The sequence below is a fragment of the Cibotium barometz genome, chromosome 17 (genome assembly GCF_041138505.1).
Source record: "Cibotium barometz isolate CiBa-2024 chromosome 17, ASM4113850v1, whole genome shotgun sequence".
In the NCBI taxonomy this organism is placed as follows: Eukaryota; Viridiplantae; Streptophyta; class Polypodiopsida; order Cyatheales; family Cibotiaceae; genus Cibotium; species Cibotium barometz.
This window is the reverse complement of record NC_141062.1, coordinates 9,964,784-9,991,212: the sequence shown is the minus strand read 5'-3', so window position 1 is coordinate 9,991,212 and position 26,429 is coordinate 9,964,784. Positions and strand designations below refer to the sequence as shown.

The 26,429-nt window shown below is 47.9% G+C and overlaps 2 protein-coding genes across 2 annotated transcripts in view; one reads left to right on the top strand and one right to left on the bottom strand.

Moving 5' to 3' along the window:
* Window positions 1-26,429, bottom strand: part of LOC147629657 (syntaxin-132-like) — a 68,751-nt gene that overhangs the window by 29,383 nt on the left and 12,939 nt on the right. The window contains exons 2-3 of the mRNA XM_086811159.1: window positions 7,282-7,407; window positions 7,076-7,132 (exon numbers count right to left, since the gene is read on the bottom strand). Coding sequence (XP_086667285.1) covers window positions 7,076-7,132; window positions 7,282-7,407 — 183 coding nt within the window. The remainder of the gene's footprint in view (window positions 1-7,075; window positions 7,133-7,281; window positions 7,408-26,429) is intronic.
* On the top strand, window positions 22,709-26,054 carry LOC147629658 (uncharacterized). The gene is made up of 4 exons (XM_086811158.1): window positions 22,709-24,665; window positions 24,763-25,105; window positions 25,197-25,358; window positions 25,493-26,054. Exons 1-4 carry the CDS (start codon window positions 23,203-23,205, stop codon window positions 25,907-25,909), a joined length of 2,385 nt encoding a protein of 794 aa, XP_086667284.1. The 5' UTR covers window positions 22,709-23,202; the 3' UTR covers window positions 25,910-26,054.

The window sequence follows — 26,429 nt, the reverse complement described above, 5'->3', positions numbered from 1 at the left end:
GATTATTTTGCTGACTACCCTCAGCTTTTGCAGGCATATTTTGAGGCTTTTCAATTGCGAACAACTGTTTAGAAGCCCAGGGGGATGTCACCATTTGGTCCATCTCCATTTCTGGAGCCACTTCTATGGAATTGTCACTCCATAGAGCGGCCAGATTTGTGCCATGTTCAGATGGAGCAGGCCGGTGTCCCATGTGAAAGGGCCAGTCTTTTGGTGTCACATGGATGGGAGCCAGATTCGTGCCACCCGTGTGTGACCAGTACTGCGTCACACGGACGGGGACCAGTTTCGTGCCACCCGTGTGTGACTTGCTTCGTGCTGTATGGAGGAGCCTGTTGGTGCCACCCGTGTATGGCCAGGCTGGCGTCTTACCTATGGGACTGTCACTCCATAGGAAGACCAGGACATATATTTATATTTCTAAATTCTGTCGCACCAGTTTTATGCCCGACAGGAATTTTTGTACAAGTTTCATGAAAGGGAGATTTCGTCCATTACATGTGCACATGCATTTATGTTTGCATGCATAAATTTGTTTTTGCATGACTTGTTTGCGTGTGTTTGCCTGTTTTGCCGTGCCAGTACACTGGGCGGGGACACCCCCAGTGTACCGTGGAGTACTACTCGCTGACACATTGGTCTGGCATGTGAACAGGTGGTAAGTATTACCATTTTTACCTTTTCAAAATGTAAAAATCTATAAGTTATAGCCAACCTTAATATTTATAAGCCAATGTGTTCACACACATTTAAAAGAAGGACTCGACATTTTCTAGTGTGGGTGCCCATAGTATTAAATGGATATTAAGGTTTATAACCTTTGGAAAAGCTTGAAAAGCTTTTGCATGAGACATTTTAGAAATTTTTCCCACGTGTGTGGCTAGTTGTTTTTTTTCTCTCCATCGCCTGCTGGCTGCGCTCTCTCTCCATCGCCTCTTTCTCCAAAGGCTGAGTTCAGTTCTGTACCCACCTCTTTCTCCAAAGGCTGAGTTCAGTTCTGTACCCACCTCCCAGTTGCTGCCCGCCTGTTGTACTTGCACTGTACCTGCTGCTGCTGGTTTTCCCACGTGCTGAATTCAGTTCTGTACTTGGCTGTACCCACCTGCTGTACCTTACTTGTTGCTGCCCATGTGCTGAAATCTGGTGCTGTACCTGCTGAATAGTACCTACTGTACCCTGTACCTGCCGTACATTTCACACGTGTGAAGTACCTGATTGTACCTGCTGAACAATACCTACTGTACCTTTCACACGTGTGATGTACCTGATTGTACCTACTACAAATTGTACCTACTGTACCTGAATTGTACTTGCTGTACCAGGTGCCTCATGTTTCTTATTTGTGTAAATCTAAAATTTGTTAAATTAAGTTCAGGGATTCCTTTAAGTTTGTGCAGAGCATAAACAAAGCATGTTTATGCTCAGAAAACTTAGTTTTTCCCTGTGTGGTGGTGCTAACCGCGCCCTCAGAGCTTCTGAGAGCCAGTGAAGGTTAGATACACTAAGGAATCTGGGAGCAAAGCTTATCTGGGAGAACCAGGAACATTCCCTCCGCGGTGTACCACTTTGCCTGTGCTAGTACAGGCGTGCCTGTTCGTGCACGGTCCCGGAAGACCAGTGAAAGGCAGGTGTGCACCCAGTGAAGGTGGGAATGTGCCTATGATTTGAGACTTCTCCGACCAACACAACTTCATCGACTTGAACCAATTTGTTTGAGTTGTATTCACTCCCTCTGTGGAGAAATCTGGCCTATTTGGCCCGTGACACTTGTACATATAAATACTCCAAGAAATACAAATGTATTGAGGGAGGGGGGGGGGGGGGGGGGGGGGGGGGGGGGGGGGGGCCTTTCCGGCCCCAATGCTGGTGTCATGTGTATTTTTGGTATTTCCAGTATTTATGTTGCTAATGTTGTTTCCATTGTTAACTTTAGTTAAGTGTTCTAAATGAGTGTATATTTTCTTCCGATTGTAGGCCTCCTATAGGGAGCGATCACAGTTGGGCATTGGGAGCAAACCTGCATTATGTCATAGGTGTGGCTATCCCCACCAAGAGTCTCAACGTTCGTTGTCACTGTCTTTGGGATTGTCCTAAGGCCCAACAGGTTTGGCAGAGGATCCTACGCATTTTCTTTATGGAATGGGGGACTAGCCGTTCAGGTCTCTCACCTTTCTATTTCCATTGTGCCAGTTCCAGCTCCGTCTATTGGTCATTGGACCCCAGGTTCTAGCCAGAGATGGGACATTTGCAATAGCATAGCCGCATGGCATATATCGAGAGCTCAATGCAGTGAAGCCATCGAAGGCAGCCTCACCCCGTCAATGAAGTCTATCCGGAGCATCTGGCTCGATATCATTCATAACCTCAGAGGTTAGTGGGAGTAACTTCAGGGTGGCACAAATCGCATGAGGAAGCATCGGGAGGCCTTCCTTAGGATCTAGCGGCATGGTCCATTTCTTACAAATACTGGTGGTGAGCCCACTTGGCATTACAAGCCACTTGTGTGGTTATTTCTCCCTCCCCTCAAGTGACACCACAAGTGTCTCCCAAGAGTCAGGCAAAGTAGTGAGCAAAAAGATAGCTTTTAACTTATCATCAAAAACAGGCAATCCAGAATCCTGCATCTGATTAAGCACCCCTGTGAAAGCAGTAATATGCTCTACTGCATTCTTAGAATCATCAAGTTGCATATTCATGAGTTTCCTGATGAGATGTACCTGGTTCACTGGCGTGGTGATCTCATAGGTGCTTCTCAGCTTCTCCCAGACGGCATAGGCTGTTGTCAGCCCTTTGAGGTCTACAAGAACCTCATCAGCAACAGCCATCTGGAGATAGGCAACGGCCTTTCTGTTCAGGATTCCCCATTCATCATCTGTCATAGCAGCGGGTTTGAACTGCTCAAGTGCAGTATCACATTCCCGCAGATAGAGGATATTCTGAATCCTCACCTTCCAAAGATCAAACCCAGTGCCTGCAAACTTCTTAATCTCTAGTAGACCCTTAAGATCACTTGTAGACGCCATGACTTAACTGACACTTCAGAAAGTAAGCAATAGCAAGATGTTATGTACCAGATATGGGTTGACAGTAGGATGCTCGTAGATTGATGAAACAACTTCAAGTGAAGAAGACGGCGGAAGAGTATCACCGGATGTCGATGTAAACCCGAGGGGCAGTATGTTGCTGTCTTTTGGGGTTTGCTCGTAGATCCTGTCTGCTGGAGGCAACGTCGGCTGCTGCTAGTGGCCGTGGGGCTGCTGGCTGCAGCCCGGACTGCTTGCTGGTGGCCTTGGGGCTGCTGGCTGCAGCGTTGGCTGCTGCTGGTGGTCGTGGGGCTGCTGGCTGCAGCCCTAGCTGCTGCTGGTGGTCGTGGGGCTGCTGGCAGCAGCGTTGGCTGCTGCTGATGGCAGCCGTACAGCAAGGAGAGAACAAGGCAGCAAACGCTGCTGATTGCAGCAGCGCAGCAGCAGAAACGCAGCAAAGGGGGCAGCAAGGGAGAGGAAAACGCAGCAGAAGGGCAGCAGGGGTGGAGCAGAAAACGCAGGAGAGGGGAAGAGCAAGAAGAAAAAAAAACCACAAAAGAGGCTCCTGCGTTAAAAAGAAAAGAGCAGCACTCTAAAAAAAAACGCACCAGATTGATGATAGAAGGGAGGTGTTTGACGCGAAAAACGCAGACGATCCCGTAGTCAATTGGTGGAAGACACCTCTAACTCCATAGCTTCTGCATACAGCTTCCCTCCATAGCTCTGATACCAATTGTTGGAGGAGAATGACTCAAACACAAGAGCTTGCAGCCAAGGAAGTGCAGAGGAGATAGAGAAGAGTGAGAGAGAGAGAGAGAACTCACACAATGCTCAAGAATATCTTGATTGTCTTATTGAGGCTCAAGGGAGACCTCGTATTTATAGTGATACAAGGGTAAAGTTAGGGTTAGGTCTTATATGGGCGGGCGCCCGGCGGACCAAATACAAAGAATGCCTTTACAAGGCCCAAATGAGGGCCAAATGTACAAGTAAATATATGGCCGCGAAGCTCTCGAAAAGAGCTACGTGATGATCAAGGTCCGGAGGCGAAACTGGGACTTTATACCCAACAGAGAGCACCAGGCTACCACACTCCCAGACTACATTAGAGGGAGATCATAGAGATACAGGCTCGACATCAACACCATATCTAGGAGCGGCTAGCTCACTTACACTCACACCCGGAGATCATGCTCCGAGGTATTTTTGCCTCGCCATCGCCTATGTATCACATATTACACCCCCATTATGGTACTGGTTGGAGCTAGACAAATCTACATTGCATTCTTGTATTCCCTACGCATATAGGTTGCATACTGAGCCTCTAGCAGTAGTGCTCCATCCATCACACCCCCCCACTAGCTCAGTACTTTCATAGTTTATTTCATGTTCATTTTGTCCTTTTTTTCTAGACATCCAAAAGACATTGACAGTTGTACATTGATTTGTCTTATAGGTCAAGTTCGGCCTCTAGTAGACGTTAATACATCCTCTTTCATTTCTCTCTCTCTCTCTCTCTCTCTCTCTCTCTCTCTCTCTCTCTCTCTCACACACACACACACACACTCTCTCTCTCTCTCTCTCTCTCTCTCTCTCTCTCTCTCTCTCTCACACACACACACACACTCTCTCTCTCTCTCTCTCTCTCTCTCCCCCCCCCCCCGCCCTCAAAAAAAAAACAACTGGTGCCAATATTCTCATAGTCATCTTGTATGTAGATGACATGCTCATAACAAGGACTTGTGCAGAAGAAATTTCAGATTTCAAGGCTGACTTGAAAGCTAAATTTGATATGTCAGATTTACAGGCAGTGGGATGCTTCATTTACTTGTGTAACACGAGGCCTGGCATAGCTTTTCGAGTGTCTCTGTTGAGCAAATTCATGCACAGCATAGGCACAAAGCATTGGCAATCAATGAAACGCATTTTCCGTTATCTACAGGGTACCCTTGCTCCTGGTTTGTTCTATCCCGGCCCCACAGGGGACAGCTTGTAGCTTTACGCATACAGTGATTCACACTAGGTTGGTGATTATGATACCACGCAATCCACCATGGGAATCGTTTTTTCTTGGCACTTCATGCATATCTCATTTGAGTAAAAAGCAACCCGATGTTGCCACATCTACCTACGAGGCTGAGTACAGGGCAACCTTCACTGCTACGGTAGATTGTGTATGGTTGAGGAGATTATTGGCTGATCTTCGTGAGTGTTAGCAAACACCCATTACTATTCTCACTGATAGCCAAAGTGCTATGGCCGTGACACGAAATCCCGTATTTCATGCACGTACCAAGCACATTGAGATCCACTACGATTATGTCAAAGATTACTGCCCTACACAAGATAATGTTGCTGAGCTATTTACGAAGGCTTTGTCTAGAGAGAAGTTTGAAGCTTTCCGAAAAGCTTTAGGCTTGCTCTCATACAGAGAATGATTTGCTACCTTATACACATTCACACTTCTCTCTCTCTTGTTGTAGCTGTCCAACATGGAGAAGCTGCTAAATGTGGAAGAGGCTCACCCGCAAAGCAATCCTTGAAGCCCATGCCGTAATCTCAAAAGGGAGACTCTACGAAGATCCATCTAGACATTTTCTTTGTACATAATACAATTCAGGGATATTGTGTGTGATGTGTTTGTTCCGCTGCACTCTTCTCTCTATTATAAAAACTCTAGCACATGGGCACAAGAGCACTACACCCACTCACACAAGTCAGTACTTGGCTCTTTAGCCATCTTTAAATCAGTGCTCGCACATTGTCAGGTGTTTTAAATTTCACGCACAAGTGACTCTTTCTCTCTTAGTGTCTGTAGAATAACTCAAGGCATGTTTCGTGTGATTGTGCTTTTACTAGTTTTGGCTCTTGATATGTGCTCTTGAAGTTTGCCTTGTTTGTAGGTACCCGGCCATGCATACTGATCTATACTTGTCAAGCAAGGCTGATTCAGAATGATCATCCCCAAGATTCTTCACTTTATCTGTGATATCTACCTTGACAAACCAACTGCCTTTGTGTTCTCTGCAAGCAACCAATACAAATCGTGTGCTTTGTAAACAGCCCACCAAACAATTGCATAGCAAAGGCCGGGTACTGACTAGTAAAATATAATAACTGACCTCAACTATAAAGGATATAGCCAAGCAATATATATACCTAGATGAATCCAAGAACATGCCCAAATTCACTATATAACTATCAACTCCATTATGCATAGTATGGACTAGATACTAGGACATCCCCACTAACATCATCACTGCCCAATAGTGGGTGTAGAACTCTATATCAAGATATGCTCTCACACACGCACTCCACACACACACACGCACACACACACACACGCACACACACACACACATTCACACAAAGCCCTTCGTACTGAGTTTTTGTCAAACCTTCGGAGATGCAAGGCAAACTCAACCATAATGAAGCCTAGAACTAAGGGAAGTCGCAAATAGAAAGAATTAGTACAGCAAATAAGTAGTTGATAGGGCAAATGCACCGCTAAAGATAGAGAGAATAAGCACAATATCAACTGGCCGCAACTCGGACGAAAACTTCACAATGTGAAATCTGCATGTCCACTAATACGGCTGAATTATATATCTAGAGGAATACAGGAACATGCCCAAATTCACCTTTTAGGAACGTGCATGTTATATACTCGTGGTAGTCAGCCCACAAGCCTTATAACTATCAACTCCATTATGCATAGTATGGACTAATCTAATCCCCCTTCCTTACAACAAAGTCATCGGGCTCTCGTTACCACTTTTAAAGCACAAAGACTTATTTGTCATCGCTTCTTCTTTCTTGTGACATTTTTTTCCGATCCAACCACCAAGCAAGGTGAGTACACCAGTTTCAGTAAGCTGAAACCCATTTTCATCACAAAGATTTCAGGATACGATTTGTCCTTAAAAGGCTTAGCAGTTTTGAAACACGCTTTGCTACCCACTCATACATAGTCAGATGCACTCATTTTTTTACTTTCATTAAATAAACAGCACAATAATTCACCAGACAAAGTCAACCTAAAGAAAGAAAACCTGTAGCTTCTGCAGATTCTTCCTGATCTGTGCCATCAAGCTTTTGATGTCCGCAACCTGCACATGCATCCAAAACTCAATTTGTCTTTCATGCTGATTCAGAACCAAACTGACACAGAATGCACACTAAAGCAGCACAAAGAAAGAAAATGTCATGCACATACCTTGTGCTTTTGACAAATAACACAATAGGAAAAGCCACAGACCTCATCAAAAAATTGAGCCATTGCTGGATCTTTGGAAGGATCAGAGGCGCTTGCAGGACCCACCTCAAGGTCTATAGAGTGATTCTCTCTCCCCCCATTTCCGATGCGTGTGAGTTGAACAGAATCCTGTAAAAAGCCGGCATCACCCATGAAGCTTCCTCTCCAATTCTTTTCACATTAGAGTTGTAAGTCTGCACACACTTGTTGCAATTGGGGATTGATTTTTCCCCGGCAAGTTATAAAAACAAATGACCACGCCACCAATGTCCACCAAGGTAAGTCCTCGCTGACTTCCTCTGTCTTTTTACTTTCAGAAGCCTTACTTCCCATAAAAATAATAAAATAGAAGTTACCCACCTTACAATCATCTTTACAGAAGCTTCATCAGAATAGTAACGATACTATTGCAGCACAAAAATGAGCATGAACACTTGTGATAGACTGGAGACACACAAAAGTGATGTCTTTATAAGTTGATAGAAGCAATTTATAAGAGGAAGAACGTGTTTGACTTTGTCAGGCACAGCTAACTACATGTTTCGTTAGAACTAGCACAAGCCTCTAGATATGCCAATAGCATGATCACTCATGAATCAATTCTCCTGATTAGTTACTTGCCAACTAAATGCTGCAGCAAGCACAAACGCCAGTAAATTTAGCCTATGAAAAGCCAGCATATTCATAACTTTGGCAAGGACTTTGATACACATATAATAATACAATCCCTTTGCAATGAAGTAGGGACTGGGAATTTTTTCCTTGGGGGACGTGCTCAATGGCATTCGGGGAGCCTGACGGAGACCCACGGAAGGGCGTAGGGGGGTGTCCAAGCCCTGCAGAAAACGTTGAAGTGATGGATGGCTGTTGGAGGAATGTGAGGGCTCTCTAAGCGGTGCAGATAGTGACGGCAAGGAGCTGGGAGTGGAGACTAACTCGACTGTTGGTGCAAGGTCAAGCTGGACCGAAGCTAAAAGGAGTTCACCCTTTGTTTTTGCTTTATGTGGTAAGAATCTTTAGCATCCAATTCAGAGAATAGAGAGAGAAGAGAATGAGAGAGTGAAGTAGACGGCACCTTATTGGGTCCCAAATACCCACTGAAGCCACCCCCCCCCCTGCCCCACCCTGCAAGCAAGGAAGACCGTATGTCGGCTGAGTATCCACCAAAACCAAGGCTCTGCTGAAGACTCTTCGGGCCACCGATGCAAGTCCAGATAGCTATAGATAATAGGACTGCACATATGCTGGCTGACTGTTGTAGAGGATCGCCCGGAGATGATTGGATGAGTATCTGTTGCTTGTACTGTTGAATACCTGAATGAAATAATGGGTACTGATGCGCATGCTTTTATATGCCCCTATGTTGCTGGTCCAGGGTTGTTACGAGGCGCGCACCTATCCAACGGAGGCGTTCGAGGCGTACGGACTGTTGATCGAGGCGCATAGGGATCTTAATGATTTTTTTTTCACCGACTTCACTGTTTTCGCCAACTGCACCGTTTTCGCCCGTTTGGGAAAGTTTGGGATTATGCCCGTTTTTGAAATCTGCCCGTTTTTACCCGTTTGGGTCGACTTGGTTTGGTCACTGGGCCGTACAGTGTCTTCTCTCTTGTGCACTGGCCATAGTACACTGACTTGTCTTAGATGGGGGGCTGGGCTATTTGATACAGCCGACAGGCTCCAGCACTCTCTCTCCCCCTCTCGATTCTCTCATACCCAACACACTCTCTCACTCTCTCTCCCTCAAGGCAGCCCCCCCCCCTCTCTCTCTCTCTCTCTCTCTCTCACACACACACAAACACACTCTCACCCTCTCACTCTCTCTCCCCCTCGCTAACACACACCCTCTCTCTTCCTCCCTCAAGGCTCTCTCTCTCTCTCTCTCACACACACTCTCTCTCTCTCTCTCTATCTCCCCCTCTCTCACACACACCCTCTCTCTTCCTCCCTCAAGGCCTCTCTCTCTCTCTCTCTCTCTCTCTCTCTCTCTCTCTCTCACACACACTCTCTCTCTCTCTCCCCCTCTCTCATACACACACACATTCTCTAGGTTTGCCTACATGTGGATTGTTTTGGAGCGACTACATGCCGTTCCTAGCGAGCTTCAATGCACGGTGGTGTCCCAAGAGTGGGAAGAATGGGATGATCATCTAAGCCCCGCCGAGGCTTATGCAGTGCAACGCAAGTGCTTGGATCCTTCCTTTTGGGATGATGCACGGACCGTCGTAGTTGTGATGACTCCATTGTACCGAGTACTTCGCATGTCGGACATGGAGGGATCCACTTTGGGCCTTCTCACACACTTCATGAAAAATGCAATTGAGGAGCTCGAAGCTTTCACGACACTTGATGGAAGAAGGTTAGTAAGTTATTTTAATTCATGTACTCGTGTACATAGTAGTTGTAACTTGTAAGCTTGATTTTAATTTTTGTATAATGTGGCATGTGCTTTAATAGGCTTGATGAGATCAAGACCATTGTGGAGAGGAGGTGGCAATGGATGCGTAGGCCTATTCATGGTATGGCCGCATTCTTCCATCCTCTCTACAAAACACCGGAACTCTTCTCGGATCAAGAGATCCGGTCCAATGCAGACGTCTACATGAGTCGTGTGCTTGATGATGAAGCACAAATCAAGATGGACGAGGAGCTCATTGCCTACAACAACTTGACCGGGCAATCGTACACTCGTCCTACTTCTAGAAGAAGAGAGGTGATGGTGAAGCCACTCTCATGGTGGGAGACGCATGGCTATTCCACCCAATCTCTACAAGCTTTTGCCATGAGGATCCTTGCCCAGGTGACGGTCATTTGCCATTGCCTCTTCTAATTCTTTATTCTATTTAGTCATTATTAAAATTTAAATTTTTTGTTTTTTGCTCTTAGGATTGCTCTTCAGGTGCATGCGAGAGGAATTGGAGTGCATACTCCCTCGTGCACACGAAGATTAGGAACAAGCTTAGCACATCCCAGTTAGAGCGCCTCGTATATTGCCGCGCTAACTTGCGGATGGTGCGAAATCTTCAAGAGCTTCACATCCCGAAGCATGTAGGCATCTTGATTCTCTAATAATCAAAATTTGCAATTTTAATGCTTTCTATTCAGTCTCGACTCTCTTGTAACCTAGAAGTTACAACTTACAAGTTATTATTATGTCAACTTGAATGTAGGTAAATCCCGATGACATCCAACTCACTGCAAAGAACCTTAGGAGCATTCAACTGAGGCAAGAGACACCAGAAGATGCCATCTATGCTGAGCTCCATAGACAGGTAGAGGAGATAGATATGCGCGTCACCCATACTCGAGGTCATGAGCGCCTTGCTGGTAGTGGTTCTCATTCCACCACCACGAGCAGAGGAGGCATTAGTGTAGCAAGAGTCGAGGCTGCCAGATTAGACGGGGGGGAGCTTGACCACCCATCCAAACATATCGGCGACAGGGCTCTGCTAGCTCTTCTACTTATGCTTCAGATGAGGACGCATCACTTGGCCAGGATGGAGCCCTTGAGGATGTAGATGCTCAGAGCCCCGAGTATGATGACAATGGCAATCTCATCTCAGATGGGGATTTTCATTTAGAATCTAGTGAGGAGCCTTCTCCTAGTAGTGATGAGTCTGATGACTCGAGTGAGGCTGCTAGCGGTAGATCCGATAGTTCAGACTCTGGAGTCTGAGACTCTGAATGGCGAGGCGAAACAGGGGGTGATGGGCAGCGAGCGCACAGTGAGAGAGAGAGAGAGAGAGAGAGAGAGAGAGAGAGAGAGCACATTCATCGGCTATGCATTCAAATGAGTGGCTTTTGGAAAGGTAGTGATCAAATTGAGCATTTTGATACTTGGTGATCCAAGGCAACGATTTGTAAAGATAGCTAAATCCCCAATATCGGCTGTCACTTCATACCCATATAAAGTGACCACCAGAGGTCTTGAGTTGATAGGAGAGTCAACTTTCAAGACCTTAGACGGTAGACTCTAGACTGTAGACGATATCACCATTTAATTTTACAAAAATTAAGAATGAACCTCCCCCGAATCTCATAGTACATGGGGCATCGGCATATGTAATGGTCCTCTGTCTCGGGCTCTGTGTGAGAGTTGGCATATCCTGTCCTTTGGTGCGGCCACCCTAGGCCCATATCTGGCAGTCTCCACTCTCAACTGGTGGGAAGAGGTGCGGATCTGGCCAATCGCACATCTCACCCCAAAGGATAGGTGTATGTCCGTGTAGCGTGGACGGATGATGAACCCATCCTCTGTCAGGCATAGGAGGTGCTCTCTGTAGAAGGCCATCTTTGTCCCCAATGGACGACTAGGTGAACTCCATGTCCTCTGAGTATCCACTCTAACAATGTCCTTCCTGATAACCCTGTTCCGCTCTATGCCGCTGAGCAAATGACCGGGCCTCTATGCTGTACTCGAAGGGGGGGAGTGCCTCCATCTGCATACCGTGCATGCCAAACCAAGTGCCTACCTGTGCATACCAGCACTCTGTATCTCCCTCAAGTGTCAACTGTCTCGAGGACTCCAGGGCTAGCCGGGGGTATCTATCAAGTGGAAGCTCCCATAGCCTATGCCAGTATGTCACTGTCTGGAAAAGAGCCTCTGTCACTATCGGTGCGGTGCCCATCTCTGCCCGGTAATCTCATGTGGCACTGATGGAAAGAGCGAGCACAGTCCAGCCCCTCCAAAAGCGTGTGAGCCCCTCCAGCACGCAGCCCAACTTGTAGCAGGTAAGGGAGAGCCCCCACGTGCTGTTCAGCCTCTGTGCGCCACCTGCAGACACCCGACAACCTGCTGTTCAACCCTCTGTTCAGCCCACGTGCAGTCCAGGCTGACAATCGCGAGAGAGAGAGAGAGAGAGAGAGAGAGAGAGAGAGAGAGAGAGAGATTCAGTCGGCCCTGTATGTACTGCAGCGCATCCTTTTTTTCCAGAGAGAGAAAGCACACACACCCTCCTCTGCTGCAGCCCTCCGCTTTTATCCAGACATTGTATCAGATCCACCATGATGTAACTTTTGGTCTCATAGGTCATTATGGCCTTTTGAAGACGTTAATATAACATTTCATTTCATTTCATTTCATTTCATTTCAGCCCGCCAGCCCCTCTCTTCAAAAAAGCACACGCGTGGCGGGCCACGATCCCTTTAAAGCTAAGGGTGTTCTTTTATTTATAAGGCTTTTAACCCTTTGTCCCCTTGGGTTATATGAAGGGAATTTAATCACTTGGCCCCAAACTAGTGCCATTCACACTGTCCATGTAATGTGCGGAAGCTTCGGAGAAGGATCGGTACTTCAAAACTCAGAAATCAGCACTCTTTTCGCGACGGAATTAACGCACAAACTGAAAGGAGATGTGCAGAAAATAGAGAGAGAAGGGGGGAGATGGAGAGGACACAGTATTGGGTCCCAATTACCCTCTGTAGGGCCCCCACCACAGATGGTGTATTTGCTTTATTAGAATGATGTAAATCTGAAAACAAATACAGAAAACTTGACCTTTTCTTGGCTGGAAAATCCTGCCCTTGACCTTCAGAAGTCCACCCCTTTGCTTGGCAATCTCCTTGGCTTGACTGGCCCTTGATTGGCTTGAGCACTTGGTGAAAACTGAGATGAATGATGGGATTATGGCCTCCACTATATATACTCCTCCTGAGGAGCAGTCGGCCAGCTGAAAAAACAAGCTATGTCCCACGACTGGTGAAATTCAGCAATAAATGCTGAATTAAATCCCAAAAAATACTACCTTTTTTCCCTAACAGGCTGAAAGTGATGCGCCTGCTTCTGATTGGCTGGACACCACTTTTGTCCACAATCCCAAGGCTGGGCAGCTTGTATGGGCTGCCCCATACATGCCCTACAGCCATATAAAGGCTGTAATCCCTTGGAGATTGCCTGATCTGTGCCCTAGGGCTGTCGTACAGCCCCTTCATGGCTGGTGGGTTCAGCCTGGGCCTTCCTGGCCCTCATGGGGGTGGTTCTACACCATTCCCATTCCCACACTCAGATCCGGGGTAGCCCTATGGGCTGGCCCCTTGTCCTAAACCTAATCTACTCAGTGATCTGGCATCCGGTACCATACCAGATACACAGAACCATTAACATCATTCTAGAGGGAGACTCACAGCGCGGACTGGCACTGTTTCATGTGCAGGACAGTGCACACCTGACCTTGGACTCACGTGCAAGACAATGCACACCTGACCTCGGACGACTGAGATGGATCCCTGGCTGACTCGTCCCGGACCGGGCTCACATGGGACCAGTTCACCATCCCAGGTCCTGCACCTTCTGTACAGAAATGTCTACGTGGCATCCAAGTGCGGGATGCACGTGACATCCCCTTCTGCTTAACTTGACGGAAGCTGCATAGCCTCCAAATAATCCGTCAATAATGCCGGGTAGTCTTCGAAAAATTCTTTGTCGAGCCATACCGCTTCATGAGTTCCTCGGTCCTGAAACTTCGTGAGAAACTGTCGTAGTCTTCGGCCTGAGCCATGCTTGAAACGGTGCAGAAGGATCTGTTCTGGAACCATTACTTCTGCTTCATCAATAATGTCTGGTTCCGCTTCGTCTTTGACCTCTGAAGAGGGTGGACCTGCATATGGCTTTAACCAACTGACATGAAATACATCGTGCATAGTCCAACTCGGAGGTAGCTTTAACTGCATAGACACCTCATTAATCTTTTTCCGGATGGGAAATGGTCCGAAGCTCCTGAAAGACAACTTTGGGCATCGCTTGCCCACCTGCTTCAATCTTTGCTTCATAATCCGAAGATACACCCAATCCCCTTCCGAAAACTTCATGTCCCTTCGGTCTTTATTGGCCTGTCGAGTGTAGGCCTCTTGCGCTTTAGCCAATCTGTCTTTAACGGACTCTAGGATCTCCTGGTAAGACTCCGTCACTCTGTTCGTCTCAGGTACTGAAGACAAAGTCCTGGTTAACAACGACCGGAAAGACCTTCCAAACGCTGCCTCATATGGAGTCCTGCCAATAGCTAAAGAAAAAGAGTCATTCAAAACAGCTTGAACTAAAGGCAAAAACGATTCCCACTTACCTTGCTGATCGTGGACATAACACTTCAGCACATCAAAGGCCAACTAGTTGTATATCTCTATCTGGCCATCTGTCTATGGATGGAATGCACTGGAAAAATTCAACTTAGTACCAAAATTATCAAACAATGCCCTCCAAAAATGACTGGTAAACTTGGCATCTCGGTCTGACACTATGGTCCTAGGAATCCCGCCAATCGGGTACCAATGCCGAATGAATAGCTGGGCAACATCCTCGGCGGTCACATTGGCCCTGCAAGGAATAAACATAACAAATTTGCTGAACCTACCAACAATAGTTAAACACTGCGTATTACGCTTACTCGGACTGGGAGGCAGATTTGTGACAAAGTCCATCGAAATGTCCTGGAAAGGACCCTCAGGAATTGGCAAAGGCTGTAACAACCCTATCTTCTTTCCACCGAGGAGCTTTCACCTTTTGACAAATGTCACAGCGTTGTACATATGTAAACACATCACGCCTCATCTTTGGCCAATAGTATTGCCGTTCTAATTTCTCCAGAGTCGAATTCATGCCCCTATGACCACCTGTAATGGCGTCATGGGCATCATGGAGAAGAGCTGCCCGAAATGACTTCATGACACATAGTCGGCCTTTGTAGAAAAGCCAACCATCGCGTATCAGAAAATGGCATGGTCCTGTGGCATCCAATGCCTGTTCCCAGTGAGTACCGAATTCCTCGGAATCCGTGTACGTGTGCTTCATGTCTTCTAGTCCTGTACCAACAAGGTCTAGTCTAGTGGTCTGAATCGTAGATACTTGTCCCTTCCTGCTCAAAGCATCGGCCACTGGATTGGCCTTTCCTGGAAGGTACTCAATCATACCACCGAACTACTGGAATATCTGACTCCAGCGGTGTTGTCGATCACTCCACTGTGCACTTGGCATCGTCTGAATCCAGCGCAATGCCTGATGGTCAGTGCGAACCTCGAAGTCACGGCCATACAGGAAATGTTTCCAATGTTTCAAGGCCTGTATAACTGCTAGGAGTTCACGATCATAGACTGAGTAGTTCTTTTCGGCAGGCAGTAACTTACGAGACATGTAAGCTACCGGATGACCATTCTGTTGCAATACACCTCCAATTGCGATGTTACTTGCATCGGTGATCACTTGAAATGGTTCGTCCCACGAGGCAAGGGCTAAACAAGGCGCTGCTGACAAAGCCACCTTGAGGTTCTGGAATGCCTCCAATGCTCGTGGAGTCATTCGAATCTTTTGCCTTCTTGTTTTCACTCCCTTTAGGAGATCGGTGAGATCTGCCGAGAGATCAAAAAACTTGTCAATGTGGGTGGAATATGCCTGGCATATACCCACAAATGATCTAATGTCATAAGCTGTCTGAGGTACTTCCCAGTTAACAATCTCGGCCACTTTAGCCAGATCAAGTCGAATGCCTTCAGCACTAATTATATATCCCAAGTAATGTACCTGGAACAGATAAAATTCTGACTTCTTTTCATTGACGTAGAGCTCGTTGCTTTCCAGCAACTTAAGGACTTTCTCCACATCAATGTCATGCTGCTCAACTCTAGCTGAAAATATGAGTATGTCGTCCAAAAATATGAACACACACTCTCCAATCAACTCCCGGAAAACACGCATCATCATGCGGTTAAATGTAGCTGGGACGTTCGTCAAACCAAATGGCATGACCACAAATTCATAGTGGGCCCGTTCTGTACGGAAGGCTGTTTTGGGGATGTCCCCCTCTACAATCCGTACCTGGTGGTACCCACTCTTTAAATCCAATTTAGAGAACACCTTAGCTCCATTCAGCCTCTCGAGAATATAGTCAATTCGAGGCATCGGGAATCTGCTCTTGATAGTCAGCTTGTTGAGTGCACGATAATCGACACACAACCGAGAAGACCCATCTTTCTTCTTGACAAACAAGATCGGTGCTGCAAATGGCAACACGCTGGGGCGGATGAAGCCAGCTTGCAACAATTCTTGGAGTTGGCGGTCCAACTCCGATTCCATTGCCTTAGAAAGGAGAAACGGAAACTTGCTCGGGGGTTCCGAGCCTGGGAGGAGGTCAATCTTGTGATCCTCCGGTCTGGACGGGGGGAGCTGGGGAGGGAGACTGTCCCGAAGAAAAATCTTCTGGAACTTTTCATGGAGAACCGAGTACTTCTCGGAAGCACTGGCCACCATCTGGGCTGTCTGGATGTAAATCATCGCACACTGTGCGCCTTTCCTAACCGCGCGCTTAGCCTGCAAGTGGCTTATGAGCCGAAAGTTTGGAATACCTGGCTCACACTTAATGGTCACCGGGGTGTTTGACACATTCCGATTGATCTGGAACGTGTGCTTGTCCCACTTGACATCAGGAAGAAACTTGTGAAACCACTGGATACCCAACAAGAGGGGCAACCATAAAGTCACGCACAAACTCTATGCCCTGAATCACTAACTTAGCACCTAGAGCTTCATACTTGACGCTCGTTGTCATACCAGTGCTAAAACCCTCAACCTGTTTGTCCACCGGGGTCAGCTCGAAACGGGCACGCCTAGCGGCTTGTTCCGTGACCACATCCTCCGTGCTGCCGCTGTCAAACAAGACAACGACTCTCTGGCCACCTATGTAGCCAAAGGACTTGAGCAATTCGTTGCGCTCATACTCCTGGTCATGGGCGCCCTTCTGCTTATCTTCGAGCTCCCGGCTAATAATTGCTCCAACTGAAGCACCGGGGGTTGAAGAACTAGGGGTAGCCGCTGGGGTCTATGTGGGAGCTGTGCTCACCACGGAAGCTGTGGAGGCGGCGGCGGCCTTTGGAGGCTTCTTCATCAATCTCGAGAAGTATGTCCTTTTGTGTGACAAAAGAAACATCTACCCTCCTTCTTGTACTGAGAAAGCTCCTCAGCACTCAACTTGCCACCTGTCTTGCCTGCCTCTGCTTTCTGGTCTAGAGTAAGCTTAGACGCATTGTTCGAGTTCTTGGAGCCAGAGGCTCCCGGGCTCTGTCCTGGGGAAGACCCCGTCTGGTTCTGGCTTTTGCCCCCCGAGGTGTTAGCCTTGGGAGAAGCCGGCTGGGAAGTCTTGGGCTTGCCACCATTGTGTTTCATTTCTGCACTCTGCGCAAGCGAGAGTGTGTCCTCAAAGGTGGCTGGCCTAAACATACGCACCTCCCATTGGATTTGCGTGTCCAGGCCATACAAAAACTGCCCTTTCTTGTCCGAATCAGATAAGCCTAATTGTAGACACAAGGTCGAAATTTTATTGGCAAATTGAAGGACTGGTTGCGCATTCTGACGCGCTCCCCTGAACTCGTCTTCGAGTCGCTCAAGGTAGTGGGGCGGTAGAAACCGCTGCTTAAGGTCGCGGACGAACTCGTCCCACACATAAGCTGCCATACCTGCTCTGGTGTGGGCATGAGCCCACTGAGTCCACCAAGGAATGGCCTCACCTTCCAAGTACCAACTAGCTAAGATCACTTTGTCAGTATCTGTTTTCCTAACTGCGGCAAAGTAAGCTTCAAATTAATGCAACCATGAATAAAGAGTTGTGGGATCGAGTTTACCATTATACTTACTGAAATTCATTTTCTCGGGAAAATGATTCGAGGGCGCCGCCGGTGTCAATCTGGCGTCCAAAGCTCTGAGGTAACGCTCGTGTTCCACTCGTCGTATGGCGTCGTCTTCTCGTTGTCGAATCTCCAATGCACGCATCTGCATCTTAAGCAAGGAGCTTGGCTGCGGCTGTGACCCCGCGAGAGGGTCCCTGTGACGAGGATCTGGTATCTGGGATACGGAAGGAGAGGGAGGAGGAGATGGAAAACGCGACGTTGGAGAGCGAGAACGCTCCTCCAGAGCCAAAATCCGCGCCTTCTGCTCATCCAACTTGGCTATCTGGTCTGCGATTGCTCGCATCATCTGCTGGAACATGTCTGTGACACTCAAGCCGGGTGCCCTAGCTGGGCTGCCTGATGCACTCTGGTCCCATGGTTCTGGTTCTCTCTCGTCGCCAAAGCTCGCCATAGCGGGAAAATGCAATTCCTTTCCGGAACACAATCTGACCATCCGGAGGCTTCCGGAGGCTAAAAACCAACCGTCCTTCGAGGGACAGGAGTCACTCCGAAAGGGGTAGTCCACCGGCGTCTAAAAACCAACCACACGAGCGAAAAAAATTTCTGGTTTTCTTTGCTGAATCTTTGTCCTTGAAGTAGGCTCTGATACCACTGTAATATGCGGAAGCTTCGGAGAAGGATCGGTACTTCAAAACTCAGAAATCAGCACTCTTTTCGCGACGGAATTAACGCACAATTTGAAAGGAGATGTGCAGAAAATAGAGAGAGAAGGGGGGAGATGGAGAGGACACAGTATTGGGTCCCAATTACCCTCTGTAGGGCCCGCACCACGGATGGTGTATTTGCTTTATTAGAATGATGTAAATCTAAAAACAAATACAGAAAACTTGACCTTTTCTTGGCTGGAAATCCTGCCCTTGACCTTCAGAAGTCCACCCCTTTGCTTGGCAATCTCCTTGGCTTGACTGGCCCTTGATTGGCTTGAGCACTTGGTGAAAACTGAGATGAAAGATGGGATTATTGTCAGAATATGCAGTGGAAATGACAACCAAACTTGGGTAGACAAGAGCAAGTAGACAGCAGAAAATAATCAGCACAAGAAACACAGAGAGATAGGTGTGTAAACTCTTCTCTATACACAAGATCCCGAAAAACTGAATGAGAAAGTGGTGGGGGCTGAGGGGCAATATATACGTCTCCATGTGAGCAGTCGGCCAGCTTCAGATGGTGCCCACGACTGAGAAAAATGCCCACGATTGTTGAAAATAGCAGTCGGCCAGCTACAGATGCCTACGCCTGGTCAGAACAAGTCGGCCAGCAGCCCAGATGCACACGACTGAAGAAAGTCCAGTCGGCCAGCATTGGGGTGCTCCTGGCATCACCTGGCAGCCCTCCAGCCACTAGGAAAAAATGGGAAAAATAGGGAAAAAATACGGGGAGTGTGGAAAAATGATATACGGGCGGGCACACCCACAACAGAGGCCCTGGTGTATACAAATAGACAGGAGATGACTTCTAACACCCCCTCTCAGCTCCTGGCTGTGTAACCAACCCCAGGGAGCTGGAGTGCCGCCTGAGCGTAGCCTGAGGTAGAGACTTCGTGAAGAGGTCTGCCGCATTGTCCTCCGTCGAACAATAAAGTAGCAAGATGTCACCCGCCAAGATCTTCTCACGAACAAAGTGATACTGTATCTCTATATGCTTGGTCCGAGCATGGAAAACCGGTTTCTGAGCAATAGCTATACAACTCTGGTTATCACACTGGATGACTGTGGGCTCCCTCTGTGGAAACCCCATCTCGCCTAGCAGCCTCCGCAGCCATACAACCTCACAAGCAGCACCACAAGCAGCCCGATACTCTGCCTCTGTCGAAGAAAGGGCAATAGTTGGCTGCTTCTTCCTGCTCCAAGAAACTGCTCCTGAGCCGAGGGTAAAAGTGTATCCTGAAGTAGACCTTCTCGTGTCTGGATCTCCTCCCCAATCTGAGTCACTCCAACCTTGGAGCTTGACTCCATTCCCTCCTATGTAAAAGAGTCCCAGATCCTTCGTACTCTGCGGATACCACAAGATCCGCAATCCTGCGTCCCAATGAGTCTTCAATGGCGTCTGCATAAAAGAGCTCAACAGCCCCACGGAGAAGCTCAAGTCCAATCTGGTGTTTAGCAACCAGATCAATGAACCAACCAACTTCCGGTACTGCGAGGCATCAACTGGCTCACAAGGATCTGTAACGGTTAACTTTGTGTTCGGGTCCATCGGCGAAGTAATAGGCTTGCAGTTCTCCATCCCAAAGGCCTCAAGCAACTCATTAACATACCGCTGCTGAGAGACGAAAAACCCCCTCTAGGTCTGCCAGATCTCCAATCCCAAGAAGAAGTGGAGTAAGCCTAAGTCGGTCATCTCAAACTCCTTTGACAAGGCAGCCTTCGTCACTCCAATGTGCTCCACGTGACCGCCGGTGAGAATGAGATCATCCACATAAAGGATGATAAGTGTGACCATGCCGCGTTCCCGAAAGAGATACAGGTTCGGATCTGCAACCGATCTCTGAAATCCAGTCCGAATAAAGAAGGAATCAATCTTCTGATTCCAAGCCCTCGGAGCCTGCTTAAGACCATACAAGGCCTTACGTAACCTGTAAACCATCCCTTCCGATCCTGGAACAATAAAGCCTGGAGGCTGCTCAACGTACACCTCCTCCTGCAGGTCACCATTAAGGAACGCCGATTTTACATCCATCTGGTACACGGGCCACCTCTCAGAAGAAGCAAGGGCAAGAACGGTCCGAATCGTGGTCATCCGCGCTGTCGGTGCAAAGGTATCCTCGTAGTCGATGCCTGGCCGCTGAGCATAACCCTTAGCCACGAGCCTGGCTTTGTGTTTGTCCACCGACCCATCAGCCGCGTACTTGGTCTTAAAGACCCATTTGACACCAATGACTGACCGCTTCGACGGCCTCGGTACCAACTCCCAAGTGTTGTTCTTCTCGATGGCATCAAGTTCCACCTGCATGGCTTTCCTCCAAGTATCCTGTGAAAGGGCTTCCTTTACGGAAGTGGGCTCTTTATCCCGCATGATACGAGACATCAGAGCATAGTTCACTTGAAGAAGCTCCGCCGTGTTGCTTTTATCTCGGACTCGATGTGATCTTCGAGGGCCGTCCTCTGTGGTCCACTCGGAGGGTAGCTCCGTGACACCTGACTCCCGAAGGGTGTCTAACAACCACCTAGGTACTCGAACAGATCGTGGAGCCTCCTGTGTTCGCGGGGGCTCAACTCCAGCTGCGGGCTCAACCTCCTGTGATGACTGAGGTGGATCAACTGGAGTAGTATACTGGGAATCATCATCAGACTCCTCTGGATCTCCAAGAAGTGGCGGATCCTCCACAGTGGATGCTGGAACATGCTCGTCAAAGACCACATCCCGGCTGACAACAATCTCGTTCCTCTCTGGATCATACAACCTGTATCCCTTGGAAAGAGAGTTATACCCCACAAATATCAGCTTGCGGGACTTGGAGTCAAGCTTCCCCCTCTGCTTCTTCGGAATATGTACATACGCATCACTCCCAAAGACACGAAAGTGCGAGACATCGGGTTTCCTGCCAAAATATGCCTCAAACGGAGTCATATGCGGTACAGAAGTCGTCGGAGAGCGGTTAATGGTATGGACAATTGTTGCCACAGCCTCACCCCAAAGTGGACAAGGAAGATCACGATGCTCCAGCATGGTCCTCGCCATCTCCACCACAGTCCTGTTCTTACGTTCAACAACTCCATTCTCCGAAGGCGATCTAGTATTGGCCAATTCCCTCTTGATGCCATGATCTGCACAAAACCGGAAAAATACAGTCGAGGAGAATTCACCTCCTTTGTCAGCCCTGAGAGTCTTGAGCTGGAATCCAGACTCTTTCTCCACCATCACGTGCCAATCCTTGAACCGAGCAAAAGCCTGGTCCTTCTGGGAAAGAAAGTAGACCCACGTGAATCTGGTACAATCATCAACAAGCAGCATGAAGTAGAGAGATCCTCCCAAGGATGGTATCTGCTGTGGTCCACACAAGTCAGTGTGAATCAACTCCAAAGGTTTCGAAGCCCGCCTGGAAGCCTGCTTCGGAAAGGATTCCCTGTGCTGCTTACCACGTATGCAAGAACTGCAGCGTCCTTGCCTATTACCAACATCTCGCAAGCCAACCACCATCTGGTCCCGGAAGGCGCGCCTCAAAGCATCCACATTTAAGTGGCCAAAACAAAAGTGCCACAAATCTCCGACCTGAGCGCCTGTCAATGAGGAGAGTGCAGAGAGCTTGTAGATGCCATTCTCCACACCGCCTTCCCAAACAACTTTGCCTGTCTCACGGTCCCTTAGAGCAACTGAATGCTCCTCAAATTCCACCCGAAAGCCAGTCTTGCATACCTCATGCACTGACAAAAGATGAAAGCCCAGAGCAGGGACATAAAGAACACGGGAAGCATGCTTGCCCCCCTTGCCGTCGGGAATAATCTCCATCCGGCCCTCACTATGTATCGGAATAGTGGAGTTATCGCCAATAAAAATACGACCTGACTGCCGTTTCAGATCCAGGAAGAAGTCACGGGATGGAGTCATGTGTCTGGAAGCACCACTGTCGAGAATCCATTCCCGGGTATCAGGGTTGGGTCAGGTACGCGTACTCTTGCATTTGAGGCGTTCTAAACGTACGTACGTTTTTGTACGTACGGAACGTTAAGGGCGTTTGCCTTTTTTTTTTTCCACGCGGCGGTCTCTTTAATGCTGCGCGTAGGTGGTCGTTTATTTGGGGCGGGGCTGGGCTGGCCGCCGCTGGGCTCATTAGCCTTATTATTTATAAGGCATGGCCCAAATAATGGGCCAAACTAAAAGTAGAAAAAAACAAAAAAAAAAAACGGGTTCGGCGGGCTGCAGAAAACGGGCGCTATTAAAAAACGAAAAAAGTAAACGGGAGAGAGAAAAAAAAAACGGGAAGAAAAATGAAAAAAAAAACAACGCGGCCAGCAGCGCGGCGCACACACACACACTCAGCAAGGCTGCAAGCAATCTCTCTCTCTCTCTCTCTCTCTCTCTCTCTCACACACACACACACACACACACACAAACATGTCACACACACACTGTACACACACACGACTGAAGGTTGAATAATCTCTCTCTCTCTCTCTCTCTCTCTCTCTCTCACACACACACACACACACACACACACACACACACACACAAACATGTGACACACACACACACACGACTGAAGGTTGAATAATCTCTCTCTCTCTCTCTCTGTCTCTCTCTCTCTCTCTCTGTGCCATGGGCAAGAAACGACATGCCTATTGGAAGCTTCACACACTCCAAGATGATGAGAAGAGCAACCAATGGAGATGCCGGTATTGTGGAGGTGACTTCAAAAGTTCAGTTACTCGCCTCATCTCTCATGTATCGGGTCTCGGTGGCAATGGCATTTCAGCTTGCAAATCTGTGCCACGCGACATAGCAAATAAGGTGATAGCCGAGCAAAATTTGAAGGCTTCACAGGGTGCAGCCATGGCAGCTGAAGACGAGGATTTGTTGGATCCTCTTCCTCCTCGAGCTGCATTTGTTAATCGAACGGCTGCTACAGGATCCTCTAGTGCAATGGGGCAGCCTAGTAGAAAGAGGGCAAGAGTAGAGGAGAGCATTATGGAGGAAGGTGCAGGTTCCGACATGCATTGTGATAGTTCTTCTAAACAGCAGACCACTCTCCCATCTCGCATCTTTAGCACCGCATGGGTAAAGGAGCGGCAAAGGGTTGCCGAGATAGAGATTGCACGCACACTTATACAATGCAATATCTCCTTCAATGTGCTTCGCACGGACCAATGGAAGAAGATGGTTCAAGCAATAGCCGCTGTGGGTTCGTGCGAGGATTGGCACGGGGTCGAATACAAACAAATGAGGACACGCATGCTAGATGAGGAGAAAGCCAGGATAGATGTGGCGCTGCAACCAATACGGGACAGCTGGAGAAAGTTTGGATGCACCATCTTGTCTGATGGATGGGCCGACATCCGAAGGCGCCACATGATAAACATTCTTGTATCATCATGTTTTGGCACCTATTTCTTGCGTGCGGTGGATGCTGGTAAGGCAGGTGAGAGTGTTACAGCTGAATTTATATATCAGCACATTAGGCAAGCCATCATAGAGGTGGGTCCAGAAAATGTTGTACAGGTGGTCACTGACAATGCCTCCAACTGTAGGAGGATGGGACAGTTGGTAGAAGGTGAGTTCCCAAGCATTGTGTGGACTCCATGTGCTGCACATTGCTTGGATTTATTAATGGAGGATGTGGGGAAGCTTACTTGGGTGCAGCCAGTGTTGGCGGATGCCAATCGCATCACCACCTTTTTCAGAAAAAAACACAAAGCATTGGCGCTCTTTCGCAGCAAGAGCCCCGGGCTTGATATGGTACGGCCTTCCAAGACTCGATTCGCTTATGCATACATGGTCTTGGAGCGTTTGCAGAGGCTCCATGATCCTCTACAAGCCACTGTGGTTGATCCAACGTGGAAAGATCCACGACATTGCAATTCAGAGCCTACAAAGTATGTCCAACGTAAGATCTTGGACGAGAATTTTTGGGAGGAGACAGCAAAGATTGTCAAGTTGCTGAAGCCGCTCTTCTTTCTCTTGCGCATGACAGACATGGAGGGATCTACCATGGGTCTCCTCTACCACATGTTTAGGAGGATGCGGCTAGAGATTAGCCGGTCCACAGTGGTGTCTCAAGACAGGTAAGCCATTGTCAAGTGCACGTCACATGTTTATCGCACCAATCATTTTAAATTGCTCTTATTATAACTTTGGTCTTGACTCTTTTTTCCTCTCTAGAATTAGAGAACTGAATCAGATTATAGAGACGCGTTGGGAGTACATGTCTCGCCCAATTCATGGCATGGCTGCACTGCTTCATCCTCTTTATCGAAAGGATGAGACCATAAGCAATCCAGAGCTTCTTACCATGCGCGACATGTACTTGGAGGCAACCTATCCTCAGGAGCAGCAGTCAGAGGTAAACAACTCCATGGTATCCTACATGCATAGTTTGGGTGCCGCTTTTAGCAGAACCTCATGCAACAAGGAAGACGAGGCAAAGGCCCCGATTAACTGGTGGTTGATTTATGGTTATCAATCATTCCAACTCCAACAAGTGGCATTGCGGGTCCTCTCTCAAGTGAGTGACAATAACTCCCTAAATGGAATTTGGAAAACGATGTGTGATAATAAATAGGTTTTGATTACTTTAAGACTTTTATTACTTGTAGGATTGTTCAGCTGGTGCGTGTGAGCGTAATTGGAGTGCCTACTCTCTTATTCATACAAAGATCCGCAATAAACTCAAGACCAGCCAGTTGGAACGCTTGGTTTATTGCCGAGCCAATCTTCGATTGGTTCAAAATCTTAAGAAACTTGAGCATCCTATGCAGGTGACTGATTGTGTCATAGAGTCTAGACATTAGTATATACAAGTAACAATATTATGATGCATGCAGCTGCCAGCATTTTTGGCATGCCATGGTCACAGACAATTCGCATTGAACATGTTTATTGTTGTTGACAGGTTGATCCTCTATCTCTGGAGCACGTTGCTACCGCAGAAGAGGCGCAGACCGCATTGAGAAACGAGCAGGAGGAGATAATTCGCCTGTTGCACAGAGAGCTGGAGAGTATAGACCGCAGGGTGACTCGGGCTTCTTCCAGGGCGTATGACATTGAGCCCAGTGGTGATGCGCATGTTGTGCAGTCGAGCGGGCGAGGTAGACGAGGCGCTCGGCGCGGGACTCGTCGAGGACGAGGACGACGCACATCTACCACATCACATGCGGAGACATCGACAGTAGCTACAGAGGAGATGCTAGATGATCATGAGAGAGTACCCTATGTAGAGCCTGAGTATGATTCTGATGGGAATGTCCTTACCGATGGAGACGTCCCATCTGATTCAGCTTCATCATCAGGTGTTGATGATGATGAGTAGCCTTTGCAGGACCTAGGTTGACCGGGGCACTTTTTACTCTCTTTAGGAGAGGTTTTTTCCCCCGTGTCCTTTGTATCGGTTTCTTTACTTGTAGCGCTTTGCGCATGCTCAGAGTTTCTGTAATCATGATTTTACCTTATGTTCATTTGTATCCTTCTTGAATCTCTACTCTTTCAATGTTCAATGTTTAAAGTTTAAACCATTCAAAGTTTATGTTTCATGAATGACATTCAATGATATGTACTAGTGGATCTAATTTATATATATATTATATTGACGCACTTTACGTACTTTTGCTCGAAGACCGTACTGTACTGCGTACCGTACCCGCACCGTACCGTACGTACCGTACGTATGGACCTACCTTGCCGGGTATCCTTTGCGGTGAAGCCAACTGCCTCCTCGCTCGAAGATGATGAAGCATCGGAGTCCACCATCTCCAAGTGCACAAACGCCGGAGTCTTCGCAGCTGAGGCTGAGGAATCAGCACTCTTCCCTGTCCGCTTAGGGCACTTCCTCC